This window comes from Cervus elaphus, chromosome 17 (assembly GCF_910594005.1).
Source record: "Cervus elaphus chromosome 17, mCerEla1.1, whole genome shotgun sequence".
Classification (NCBI taxonomy): Eukaryota; Metazoa; Chordata; class Mammalia; order Artiodactyla; family Cervidae; genus Cervus; species Cervus elaphus.
In genome coordinates this window covers 59,472,024-59,485,300 of record NC_057831.1, presented here as the reverse complement: position 1 = coordinate 59,485,300, position 13,277 = coordinate 59,472,024, and the positions used below count along the sequence as shown (strand labels likewise).

General features: G+C 49.8%; 1 protein-coding gene across 1 annotated transcript; it reads left to right on the top strand.

The window, feature by feature from the left end:
- Positions 1-5,789: 5,789 nt before the first annotated feature.
- On the top strand, positions 5,790-9,365 carry PHOX2B (paired like homeobox 2B). Its single transcript, XM_043871176.1, has 3 exons — positions 5,790-6,390; positions 7,247-7,434; positions 8,407-9,365. The coding sequence occupies exons 1-3, from the start codon at positions 6,150-6,152 to the stop codon at positions 8,923-8,925; spliced, it is 948 nt and encodes a 315-aa protein (XP_043727111.1). The 5' UTR covers positions 5,790-6,149; the 3' UTR covers positions 8,926-9,365.
- The last annotated feature ends 3,912 nt before the right edge of the window (positions 9,366-13,277 follow it).

Below are 13,277 nucleotides of genomic sequence, written 5' to 3'. Positions count from 1 at the left end.
GAATGGTCGGGGGGGGGGGTGTGGAGAATGCTTTTTCTAAACCAGCATCCCCTTCTGCTTGAGTCCTATTTCAAGCATGTACGTTTTAACTGCCAAATACAATCCTTTAAGCCCAGTAAAAAGTGGCTCATTCTTAGTTGTTGGCAGTAGTTTTAACATAGCTCTGAAATGAAAATCTGTTTCTGTCCAAACTCATCACAAATATTCTGGACTGTTATCAACCCAAGAGGTTTCATCCTTACCTTCTTCCTGTCTTCAACATGAAAATGATTTCTCAACCTATACTATACTCAAACAGGCCAAGGCATTCTCAGCTGAGAAGGACAATCTCACCTGACTCTTTCTTTGGAGCATAAAAAGGTGTCTTTAAGGCCTAAGGACATTGCTCCCTTAGGATGTTGCCACTCCAGTTATTCTGACAGCTGCTGGTCCTAAAACTCATGATCCTCTCAGTAAGTGCTCCTCTGCACCCTGCAAGCCTGGTGAGGGCTCATGATTATTTTTTTCCTCCTTTTCAAATAGGTTTTTTTCTTTCTTTTTTTGGTTCGGAGAGGCCTCTCTGCCTAATTTAATTTTGCTTCTCCTTTCTTTGTTGCAAGCAGATGTCACTTTTACATCTGTGACTCTGATCAAATACCCCATGTCTCCTCCACCACCAGTCCAGCAGATGTTACCACTATTAGCTAAACTCCAGGAGAAAAAAAAAAAGGTAACAGGCAGCCCCTTCTGCTAATCATAGGATGGGAGAAGGTGGAGGAGAGGAGAAGAGCTGGGCTCTTCCATGATGATGTCCTTAAAAGGATGGGTGCTGGGGATCTGTACCTCATCATCTGTATAGAGGATAGCACTTACACATGGAGTGTCTCCAAAGTTAATTCAAACATAGAAACACCATCTATGAATTAGCTATAAAGCTCTAGCCCAAACTCACAGTATTTACATCCAAGAGTAAAGCGCCATCTTAATCAGGCACAATTAGAGTGCATAATGTAAAACAAAACACAGAATTAACTTAAATACATACATGCCTTCTGGTGAATTCCTAAAGGATGGAAGGTTTCTACCTTGTTGCTTTGTTTTCTCCTATTTGATATACTAGAGCATGCTCTGTGATTTGTCCACCCTATTCCACATACATTATAAATATACAATAGAAAAGACATTGTCCATGCACCACCTAAATCCCAAAGTCAAGAATTTAATATGAAGTTCAAGGAAACTGTATCACCATCATCATCATCACAATACTGGTGGGTGACGTTCATTGGAGCCTTTCCAGGTGCCAAGCATCGTGTTAACTCTTTGCACACAGTATGGTTAATCAGTTAATAATTGTCTTACAGTGCTGAGGTTAGTTACCAGAAATACAAAGAGTTTCTGTTATGACACATGTATATTATGGCTGCTAGGCACATGGAAAATGTGGTAAAAATTCTAAAATGCTAGCAGAATATCGGTGGATCTTCATGCTTGGGGATGCTGTGGCTGGTTTCTTATTATATTCTGGGGAAGTAAATCCTGTCTAGGTGCAGGTGAGTGGGAAAGACTGCTGCCTGCAGAACTCTTCTTGGAGAAATCCGAAGACAAATTGGTCCTTTTATTCTCTGATTGAGAGAAGAGCTGGTTCTGAGCTGAGCCCTTGGCGGCCTCCCTGTGCTGGAATCATTTGGTTGCAGCATCAGATAAAGCAATCAAAAAGAAAATTCCTCTGAAACTCTCACTGGTATTTAATATTTTATTCATTCCCATGTTATTGTGCTTCGCCTGTGGTAAAACAGCCTCCAAACAGCCTCCTAGGAGTGAAGTGTTAGGAGGCTGACAAGCGTTTTCCCATGAATTGCTACTACAATACAATGGCATTTTGTTTGCTGTTTTGTTTCCTTGTCTTGGAACATTCTTTCTGACTTTCAAGGAAAAAAAAGAAACCCTCCTATGAATGGCAAAGAAAAGGAAAGAAAAGTTTCTTTTAAACTTTCAACCTTTCTTCATTTGGTACTGGGTAGCATGTAAACATTTTTTTCTCATGGTATATATGCTAGTAGTTTCTTCCCTTTTTTTGTGCTTTAAATAGCCTTTCTCCCCCTTTTTACCACATAGCATTGCCTTTCCATTATTGATTCAGAAAATCAGCAGGGGGAAAAAAAATCAACCGTGTACACATATTAAGAAAGAGAAGTCAGAGGAAGATGGATCAAACCATCCATCTATCCATGTGGCCATTTATCTATCAATCTATCTCGCTACCCACCGCCTCTATTGAAATAAATAGCGGGCACTGTACACATCGCTGGTTGGCTGAAGTTGTGATCTGGACAAAAGGTCTGTTTGGGAAAAGGATGCTGAAGCTCTAATTCTATTTGTGCCGGTTGAAAATCAGGAGGGGTTTTTCTACACTTCACTTTTATTAGATTATTTCTTATAGATGGTTTCTTTTTTCCTCCCAGACGCGTGGTGGAGGCTGCTGAAGCAGTTGGTCTATAGTTGGAATAATTAAATTAACCATTTGGTACAACTTTTAGGGGAGAGCTCGCGTGTAGAAAGCACATCTCGAACAAAACAGGGCGCTGGGGCTGGGGCTCCGGCCTGGCCCAGCCCCGAACGCCTTTCATCTTCGGAGCAGAAGCAGGGCCCCCGGGCCACAAAAGACCCGCAGAGGGGACGGTGGGCCAGGGGTGGTGGGGGCGGGGTGAAGAGCGGGCCGGTGACACTGAACAGAATAAACCTACAAGGCCTACAAAGGGGAAGATGAAGTCAGCGCGCCTGTTCATCGGACCGCGCGGGGCTGGCGCAGAAAGGTCTCCGGGTGTACAGAGGGGGCGCGCCGCTTCCCTACCCGGCGAGGCGGGCGCCAGGGGGCGCCCGGAGAGAGGCCGGGGCTGGGCCCCGCACCTGGGAGAGGGCTGGCGCGGTGGGTCGGAGGAGGCGGGGAGTCGAGGCCGGTGGGAGCCCGGAGCCCGGGGCGGGGAGTGACCGGACCCGGCGCGGGCCGTGGGGCCGTGGGGCTGCGGGGAGCGCGAGCCCGCGCCCTGCCTGGCAGCGGCTGGGCCTGGCCCTTCGCGGCTCCCTCGCGCGCCCCCCGCGGCCTCGCGCTTCCCTCGCCCTCGCTCCTCGGCAGGGTCCTCCCCTCCCGCTCCTCGGCTTCCTGCCGGGTCGCCCTCCGACTCCTCGTCAACACCCAGCTCTTCCGAGCTGCACACCGCTCTTCCCACGCCAACATCCCCGGCGCCCAGGATCTGCCTCCAGGCACCGACTAGATCCCAGAGTTCTACGTCTTCGCGGAAAAGTCATTCGCCAAAGCTGCCGAAACAACCCCGCTCCTCCCAGCTCCCCGCACACTCCCAGGTTCGCGGTTTGCCTCGGCCCCCAATGGGGCCTGGGGCTGTCTGCAAATTAGGACCCAGGAATTGCCGGGCCTGCGGGCCAGGCGTAGGGCCGGGCCCGGGCGCGGAGCGGTGGCGTGGGGCTCGGCTGGAGCTCCCTGCTCCGAGCGCGCGCGCACTAGACCCCGCGGAGACACAACCCTGGGTGCACCCAGGCGCGGGTGCTAAGACGGGTGTGAGCCTGGTTATTGCCAAACGTGGGCTTTGGAGCCAAAACGTATCTGCTCACGGACGCTTCATGTCACTCTCTTATCCACACAAGTGCTTAAAACCCCACACAAGCGGGCTAGCTGGGTGCCAGGCGGGTCTGCGCTCCCCGCATCCGCATCCCCGGAGCGTGGGCCCGGGGGCGGCGGTGTGGCTTTGGGAGCGCCAGGAAGCGCCCCTGAGAAGTCCAAGGGACTCGAGAGAAACTTGGACAACTGCAGCCTTGTGTTTGATAACCTATCCCCCACCTCGGAGAGGGGGGCAGTAAGTCAGGGTGGGGAAGGTCTGTGTGTAGGGTCCATAGGAGGGTGGGCACAGCCACCTCCCGGTCCAAATGTAGATTCATATTCATGAGAGAGGGATAAATAAAGACAAATCCCCACTGTAATAACACTTGGATTCGCATCCGTCTTTGCTGGCCTTTAGGTTTAGGAGACTGGAGACAGATGTTTGCATCTCTTTTCTCCTCTTGTCTGGTGACCATAAAGGAAAACCATTTAGAGCATTGCAATTTGTTTCCCGCCGCAGTAAAACCTTGTACACATTTATTTTCATTTCACCTCCGTGCACAAAAAAGTGCACAGTGGTCACCAAGGACCCTTCTTTATCAAATACGCATTGTACAACATACAACTGCAATAAAACTATCAGCCCTCCCCATAAAACTATCACCAGGCTACTCGGCGGGTCCGCTGCCTGCACTCTCGAGAGACTTTAGTGATTCCTCACGTCCAGAGGATGCGCCATCACCTGAAACCAGCCGGAAACTCACCCAGCGGAGAAGCACGAGGCTGGGGGACCGCTGTCCCTGTTTAATCCATTACGGCGTCCGCTGCAGTTTACTGCGCAATAAAACACAGTGGCAGTGGAGAGCGGGCGCCCATCCACTCCCCGGCACTAGCATCGAATTAAACCACTTAGTTTGGCAAACACTGAACGCCTAAATGCCCCTATAAAGACTTTATGAGTTTGTTACTTTAATTACTGACTTGTTACAGAGCACATAAAGGGGGTAATGAATGCAATAAAACTAATTATCTACACATTTAATTCATATAAAATATCCAGGGTTTGTTTACACCACATGGCGATTCAACTAAGCATTCCTCCTCTTGTCCACCGAGAGGAAGGATTTAATGAAATAGTTTCCCTTATTCTGCTAGAGCCTAACGAACCAAATGAAAATTACCCTCCACTTAAATCATGGGGCCACCGAAGTCCACAAATCATGGCTCATTTCTTTGTCTGTGCCTCGCTGCCAGCACCCAAGAGCCTGGGGAGCTGGACAAGAAAAGTCCCCGACCTGGAGCCTGGGCATTTAAAGAGCAAGGATTTCGTTCACTGCAATCGGCAAACCTAAAGACCAAGCAGAGAGCAATCATTTTTTGGAAGCTTCCGGTCTCTAGGGAATTATGGGCACCTGAAAAAGTGGAGGTGGGGGGAAAAAAAGAGTCAGAGGGAGAAGACCCAAGAGGGATGGAAGAGGAGGCACATTTGGGGACACTTCATGCCCGCTTGCCAGTTACACAGCGTAATGAAAACCAACAATGACACAGACCAACAAAATGCAAACCTCACGATACTGCAGAAAAACCCAGAAGTGAGCGCAAGGAAGCCATCAGTTGAGAATCCAGATGTATTACATTCAAGAGCTCTACTCAGATGTTCTTTTGTTTTTTAAATGGCTGTGTAAGCAGAGACTCTAGAAAAGCACATTAAGCCGCGACAAGAAATGCAATTTATGATGCTTTTTTTTTAACCCCCTCTACCAGGTGTATTTTAAAGAAATCCGCTTAGCGTTCACAGAAACCCCCTTGGCCCACTTACTCTATGTTACAGGGCGCCTGAGTCTTGCCAATGTCCCAGTCCTTTATAACATTTCATGCACTTCAGGGGGTAGACTTGTTGTTAAATTGAGCGTGTAACGCTCTTACAAAACAGGTTTTCTATGACATCAAGGTTTCTTCTCCCTAACTGAGAAAGAGACAGAGAGAGGGAGAAGGGAGAAGGCGGAAAACACACACACTATCTCAATTTATGCCTAAGGTATATGATCAGTTAAAAAGGCTTAAAAGCTCGGGGAAATTGGATCAGGGAGAATCGTCACCCAACTTTCATTATTTCCAAGTAGTGTGATTGAATTAAAGGGCAGGGAGCTGGTTAGAAGGGAGGATCAGGGGCTCAGTGCGTAATGGTGTGGTATTAAATTCTAATTAGAGATGCAGGAATCAATGATAGGGAGGTTGGACAGCTCAGTTCCCCAGTGCCAGCCCAATAGACGGATGAGTTATTGTCATGTAAAAAGCGCCAGCAATAAGACCAACCGCTTTGCTATTGTCCAAGTGGAAAGAGCCAAGTTTATTATGAGGACTATATGCTCTAGAGACCTCAGACAAGGCATCTCATAGGAGGCTTTTTCATAAAACTAGGCTCTGCTGGTAGTAAGGAGGCCAGTTTGGAGGCAGGCGTTGAGCTGTGCACATCTCCCCACTCCAGCCACCTTCTCCATACCCATCTTTTATTTCATTTTTCCACTTGGCTGAGCCATCCAGAGCCTTTTCAATGTATAAAATGGAATATTCTTACCTCAATTCCTCTGCCTACGAGTCTTGTATGGCCGGGATGGACACCTCGAGCCTGGCTTCAGCCTATGCTGACTTCAGTTCCTGCAGCCAGGCCAGTGGCTTCCAGTATAACCCGATAAGGACCACTTTTGGGGCCACGTCCGGCTGCCCGTCCCTCACGCCGGGATCCTGCAGCCTGGGCACCCTCAGGGACCACCAGAGCAGCCCGTACGCCGCAGGTAAGGACCGCCAGCTTTCTCCGCGGAGGAAGCCGCCTTTCCGCTTGTATATAGGAAGCCTTGATTGCATTTGAAAATGGAAATGTGTTTAGTATTTACCAAACGAAATTTGCTTACACAAATGAAAGAATTTATCACGTTAGAAGCGATTGCAGGGAGGGGTAATTCACTTACAGGGTTACACTATCCTAGTCACACCCGAACCGCCAACAAAATTATCTTAAGCTGCCAAAATGATAGGCATAATTTATTTACTTTGCGATGAGACGTAAAGCTTAGAAAATAATTAAATAACAAAGAGTAAAGCTCATTACTGGCAGTGTCTCTCTCTCTTTTTTAAAGAAACGACAGCGGCTCACACCTCTTTGCTGGTCATTTTTCTGATGATTTCTTTAATTCATTATTATTATTATTATTCTTTTGCAGCGCTTTCCCCCAACTTTGGGGCCGGGTCAACTTTTGAGAATTAAAAAGTTTCCACAGTGGGAGTGTTTGGTAACTTCATTCCTGGCTTCCTGGTATTCCTTTGGATGTTTTCGGAACTTTTTGCTCTCTACCTTTTCCTCTTCACAGTATTTCCCCGTCCCCGGTCCTCAGCCGTCTCCAACGCTCGGCAAGCCACCCAAAGGCCGCTTGTGCGCGGAGGGACCCCAGCTAATCCCGGCGTGTGTGCCCCTGTTTCGGTGTATAACTAATGTGTTCGGGTTATCTCGCCAGCTCCTCTCGGCCACGCTCCCGCGCCGGTGTCGGCGGCGGCTCCAGCGCCACCTGCCCTTGGAGCCCCCACATTCCGGCTCGCGGGTCGGCGCACTCCAGATCCTTCTGCTCACGCCCTGTCCCCTCTGGTGTCCCACAGTTCCCTACAAACTCTTCACGGACCACGGCGGCCTCAACGAGAAGCGCAAGCAGCGCCGCATCCGCACCACGTTCACCAGCGCGCAGCTCAAAGAGCTGGAGAGGGTCTTCGCGGAGACGCACTACCCCGACATCTACACCCGCGAGGAGCTGGCGCTGAAGATCGACCTCACCGAGGCGCGAGTGCAGGTATGCGCCCCGGGCCCGCCCGGCTCTGCGGCACCGCGCCGGGCAGGGGCGCAGTGCGGGGTGCGGGCGATCCTGCTGAAGGCTTGCGTCCCCGGGCCTCCCCCGAGAGGCCGCGTTCGGAGGGGCTGTGTGCGCGAGGAAGGGCCAGGGAGCGCGTTCTTGGCTCTAAATTCACGGCCTCAAAGTGTTTCCCACCCCAACTAGGGCTGTACTGCATTCAGGAGCGATGGGAGAGGCATTTCGGGGGCTAGGAAGTGCCCTGGGGGAGGAATGCAGACTTTGCTCCGTATTATAAGTATTCCGCCCCCCGCCCCCCAAACACCTCCTAACTCCAGAGCTTTTAATGGAGAGCTACTGGCGTATAGGTATAGGTGCATTTTCCCGTGAACTGTGACTTGCAGCAGATCCGCACAGGGGCTGGGATTCTATGGAGGTCAAGATCGGCGCCTTACTCTAACCTTTCAGAGACACAGGTGCACCCGAGCGCTGGCCGTGGCGCCTCTCCTGGTAAACCAGCCCCCAACGTTAGCACCTCCAGGCTCAAAGGCCAGGATGGGCAGCAGGCGCCAAACCCAGAGACCCCCTCACCTGTCTACCAGTCAGAGTTTAACTTGAGACCTGAGGCCTAGAGGTGATGGCGAATTTGGGATGGCTCAGAAAGTAGACTCAGCAAGGGTACTTTGCCAAAATAAGGTGCCGTCAAAATAAGGACTTCTATTTTAGGGCCTTTCGGGGACGTGCAGCCTCTTTTCCCCTCCTACAAGCTACTATTTCCAGGACGTGCCCAGGTGGTCCTAAGAAAGTTTCTCAAAAGATGCACCAGTGGAGGGACAGCTTCAGTGGGCTGGATGCGCGCGAGAGTACCCACGGCGCGTGCAGTTTAAAACAATCTGGAAGGGAACGCGGGCCGCCCTAACTGCTTTTCTTTTCTTCTTTTTCTCCCTGTTTCGCCGTCTTTTCTTCTCGGGCTAGGTGTGGTTCCAGAACCGCCGCGCCAAGTTCCGCAAGCAAGAGCGCGCGGCAGCGGCCGCAGCGGCGGCGGCCAAGAACGGCTCTTCGGGAAAGAAGTCTGACTCCTCCCGGGACGACGAGAGCAAAGAGGCCAAGAGCACCGATCCGGACAGCACTGGGGGCCCGGGCCCCAACCCCAACCCCACTCCCAGCTGCGGGGCGAGTGGCGGCGGCGGCGGCGGCGGGCCCAGCCCCGCCGGAGCCCCGGGGGCGGCGGGACCGGGGGGTCCCGGAGGCGAGCCGGGCAAGAGCGGTGCGGCGGCGGCGGCGGCGGCAGCGGCGGCGGCGGCAGCGGCGGCGGCGGCGGCAGCGGCCGGAGGCCTGGCTGCGGCCGGGGGCCCTGGACAAGGCTGGGCTCCGGGCCCCGGCCCCATCACCTCCATCCCGGATTCGCTCGGGGGTCCTTTCGCCAGCGTCCTATCTTCGCTCCAAAGACCCAACGGTGCCAAAGCCGCCTTAGTGAAGAGCAGTATGTTCTGATCTGGGATCTGCAGCGGCGGCGGCGGCGGGCGAGCCGGGTGCCCGCGGGCGAGTGGGTGAGCTGGGTAGGCCCAAGGCTATTGTCGCTGCTGCCGTGGCTTTTCCCTTGAGAGCCTAAAGTAATCGCGATAAGATTAAAGAGAAAACGGCGTCGCCCCCATTTCAAGCCCAGTCCTACTCCCTTCCTTCACCCCCAAACAAAACGAAACACCTCCCTGGCTTCGCACCAGCCTCGGGGCCGCGCGCATGGGCCAGGCGGCCCCGCTTGCTGCCCGGGCGGTGTGAGCGACGCGGCCTGGACTCGGGGAGGGGGGTGGAATCTCAGGGGGCTCTGTCTGCGTGTCGGTGTGTGTCTGTCTCGGGGAGTGTGTGTCTATGGCCCGAGCAGGACAGGGAGAAAGACGGCTGGGAGGCCACAACCAACTCAGTGACTTGCTTAGGGAAAGAGAAAAGCGAACAGAATTCCCCCAAATTAAAAAGAGAACGAAATAGGGAGGCAGTGACAGTTAAAACAAAAACAAAAACCCGAAAGGCTTTAAAATCCAAGGGAAGGAAAAAATACAAGGGGGAAGAGGGAGGCGGCAGCGGGCCCCATCTGAGGGCTCTGTCTCCTGAATTCCTAAATTCATCCGCACCCTCTGAACGCCACCCTTGAGGCTCCTCTTCAGGGAGAGGAGGAAGGCCTTCCAGTCGACCCGTTTCCCCTCTTGTCCTTGGGTTCGGGCCACCGCGGTGACGCCTCCTGCAGACTGTCCCCGCGGCCAAGGTGGCTGCCTCGCGCCCGCTTGCCTGCCCCAACCTCGTCAAACACCATCCCGCCAACTGCGCATCCGAACCCCTCACCGTTCCAGCTCTCCTCCTGAGTCTCTGCAGCCACGCGGCCCTGAAAGATGCCCTGTCCATGAAATGCCTTTTCACCCGCGAACTCTGCAAACTTCGTCACGTATCTCTCAACTCTTCCCTTTTTTTCTCTCCTGACACCCCCGCCGGCATTTTCTTCCACCAGCTTTTACCGAACTTTTTGGCACTGCTTTGGATGGGAGTCAATTGCAGTTCACGCAGCTGGCTGCAGAGAAATCTACCCAGCAAGGAAAAGAGGCGCACACAAGTTTGCAGAAGTGTCTCTGCATTTCTATTTGATCCGAAATGGACTCACATCCTGTATGGTGGATGGACTGTATATTGATGATTCCATTCTTCTTGCAGTTTAGACATCTCTGTTGGGATTTTTTGTTTATTTGGTTTTTTTTTTTTTATTTTAAAAGGCACAAACTATATAGATATTAGTTGAATGTTGAGGCTTTAACTTTTTTGGTGTCTTTCTACAACTGTGTTCTGTGACTCAATTGTATCGTGTTAATATCAGTACAGCCCGTCTCCTACGTGACCGTATAATGTTTTTCTCTTCTTGTAGTCTCTATGGTGTGTCTTTATCTAATAATAAGGTTCTCACGGGTTCAATTCCTTTGTGTTTAGAGAGACCACGGTTCAGCCAATGGTATATATTTTTGTTATCAGGTGCATGTCTGTCTGATTTCTTTTTTCTTCTTGTTGGACTATGTTTGTGAACATAAGCGTCATAAGTTATGTTTCAGATTTTCAAATTTATTTATATGTGTTATAATGAATGCTTCTATTTAAAAGGGAAATATTTCTACATGTGCATATAGTTTTCCAAGAGTGTACCATTAACTTGATTGTTGATAATAAAAACAAAAAGCAAGTCTAGCAATTGAACTATTCTGACTTTTTCTTGATTTGTTTTTGCTTGTTTTTAATTAATTAAAATTATATTATGATTATAATGATAAGGGAGAGCAGATGAAATTGTAGAAAATATCTAGAAGCCTCTGCAGCTCTGGAAACCTAGGTAGATTGGAGAATCTAAATTCATGTGGCTAAATTCAGCCAATATAAAATTTAGTGCTTGGGATAGCAGTCAGGATTCTCCTGGTCCATTTTTCTTTCTTTCCCAGCCACAGAGCACAACAGAACAGGAGGCCATTGATAGAAGTATTCAGGTCAGTGCCTGGACTGATATTCTGCAGATCTGGTAGCAGAGAAGGCAAGGTTAAGCAGGATTCTGATCCTAAGAAGGACTTGAAAGCGCTCCGTGCAGGTGCCTTCAGGACCAGTGGCGTCTGGGGAGGGCCAGATGGTCCCCAGGTGGCCCAGCCACCTTAAGCCCTGAAAACCAAGCCACTGGCAACCAGGAATACCGGAGGGTGTTTGTGTGAGCGGGGAGAGCAGCTCTGCAATGTTAGTGTTTTTGGAGAATCCACAACTGGAGTTAGCCAGCACTTGCCTGGTACCCGGTTGTGTTTCCTATGCATTATCTCACCTACCTCTCAAAATAACATCAGGAAGCAGGTGTAATTCCTATCCTTAGTTTCTTTTAGACAGGTGAGGAAGCTGAGGTGACAGAAAGGTTAACTTGCTCACATGGTCCTAGCATAAGAGTGCTGGGGCCAGTCTTTGAACCCAGGAAATCTGATTCCAGAGCCTGTCCATTAAACTCTACCAGTGGTTCCCAAAGCGTGGTCCCTGGACCAGCAGACTCAGCATCACCTGGGAATTTATCAGATATACACATTCTTAGACCCCATCTGAGACCTACAGAATCAGAAACTCTGGGAGTGAGATCCAGCCATCTGTATTTTACAAGCCCTATAGAGAATGTGAGAACAACTGAACTACAGTATAATAAAGCCAAATGGGAAGTTTCTAGAATCAGAACTACATTGGAAACAGGCCTGTTTGTGTGTGGACACTTCAATGACTCCCTTTTGGAAGGATATAATCATCATCACAGATTCCAGATAGAATCTTGTCTCCTCTTTGGACGGTTTGGCTGGGCCGCCTTCTTCAAGTAGATGCCTGTGTGGATTTCTGGCAATTACCTTCCTGGCTGGACTTTATCAATACATGAGTCAGCTCCCCCTATTTGATGGGAGGCCACAGTCTGCCTTCTCGAGTCTGAGGATTAGCAGCTGATCTGGTTTGAATTTATCAAGGCCTCTCACCTCAAGCATCTAAATATGGGTTGCATCAGATCAGGCAGGTTTCATTTAAAAATTTGAAACCTTTGGGTCTTACTGCACTTCTAACAGTTTTTCTAAAAGACTTTTAAATAGTCTTTTTAAAAAAATCTGAATCTTAATGACCTTCAGTAAATTCTCCCAGACAACATTACATAAACAGTGGCATTAATTTTGATGGTCTAAAATGCCAGCAATTGCCAGACCCCTTAAATCCCAGTCTTTGATTGTAAATACAACTTAGAAGTTCTGGGAGAGGCAAAAAGAAGGGCTGAAATATACTGACAAAAGAAACGTATTCAAGACCCAGGTAACTCAGTCCTGGACTTGGCCAGAGGAAAATTAGCCTTCCTCTGGCATTGAGGGACAGCAGGTGAGCCTCTGGGCAAATCAGTGGGACAGGCATTCTGCAGAAGGCAAGACCGGGAGGGAGAAAGAAAACAAGCAGCAGAGAGAAGGAAGAAGAGAGGTAGGGAAAGAAGAGAAATAACAAATAACCAAAGAAGAGATTTTGGAAACCCCAGAGAGGGTCCTAGAAATCCTTTCAGCTTTGAATAAACTTGGTAAGTTTCCCCAAATTCCCTTCTCCTGGCCTTAACCTGCTTTGAGCACTTTATCAAAGTGCTCAAGGACCAAGGAAACTTTGGAAAATGGCGAGGAAAACATGCTTCCATCTCTCCACTTCTACTATGCATCAGTTTCCCAGAAGATTGTATTTTAAGGGTTCAGAGGCAGCCAGCTTTTAGTATTTCAGATACCAGCTTCTTTTTTACTTCGGATCGCCTCTGCCTCTGGTCAAAGAAGCCAACTGTTGTGAGGCAAGCTTGTGATCAAATGCAGAATAATGCTCCTGTAACATGAAGGATCCAGTGGCAGGACACTATGTCTCTCGCATTGTGTCATTTCCTTGGAGCCCTGCATAGTGTGAACAAGCTCACTTTCACTTTTCCTCTCCTAAGGAATTTGCATTTTGGCTCATCAAGGCATCCTTTTTCCTGGCAACTCCGGGACCACATGTGACTTCACAAAACCTGCGTGAACCACTGCCAGACGGCCAGCTCTATGCCAAGTCTCCTTCACCATGGCCAAGTACGGGCAACCAGAGAGGGGTTTCAGAGGGGAGCCAATAACCCAGCAAAAAGTAGCTGTGTATGATCCAGATGCTTCTCTGTGGCCACCTCTTGTCCTTAGGAAGATGGCCTCTGGATAGATAGAGATGGTTCTCAATTCAGGAATTGAGGAACTCTGTGATCTTGGACAGCAAATAATTAATCCCTCTGAGTCTGATTCATCAATCAGAAGTGTGAATAATAG

Excerpts from the sequence above, each read along its gene's own strand:
- PHOX2B (XM_043871176.1), top strand. The coding sequence starts at position 6,150 with ATGTATAAAATGGAATATTCTTACCTCAATTCCTCTGCCTACGAGTCT. Across the intron at positions 6,391-7,246 it reads GAGCAGCCCGTACGCCGCAG|TTCCCTACAAACTCTTCACG; the intron begins GTAAGGACCGCC and ends GGTGTCCCACAG. Across the intron at positions 7,435-8,406 it reads TCACCGAGGCGCGAGTGCAG|GTGTGGTTCCAGAACCGCCG; the intron begins GTATGCGCCCCG and ends TTCTCGGGCTAG.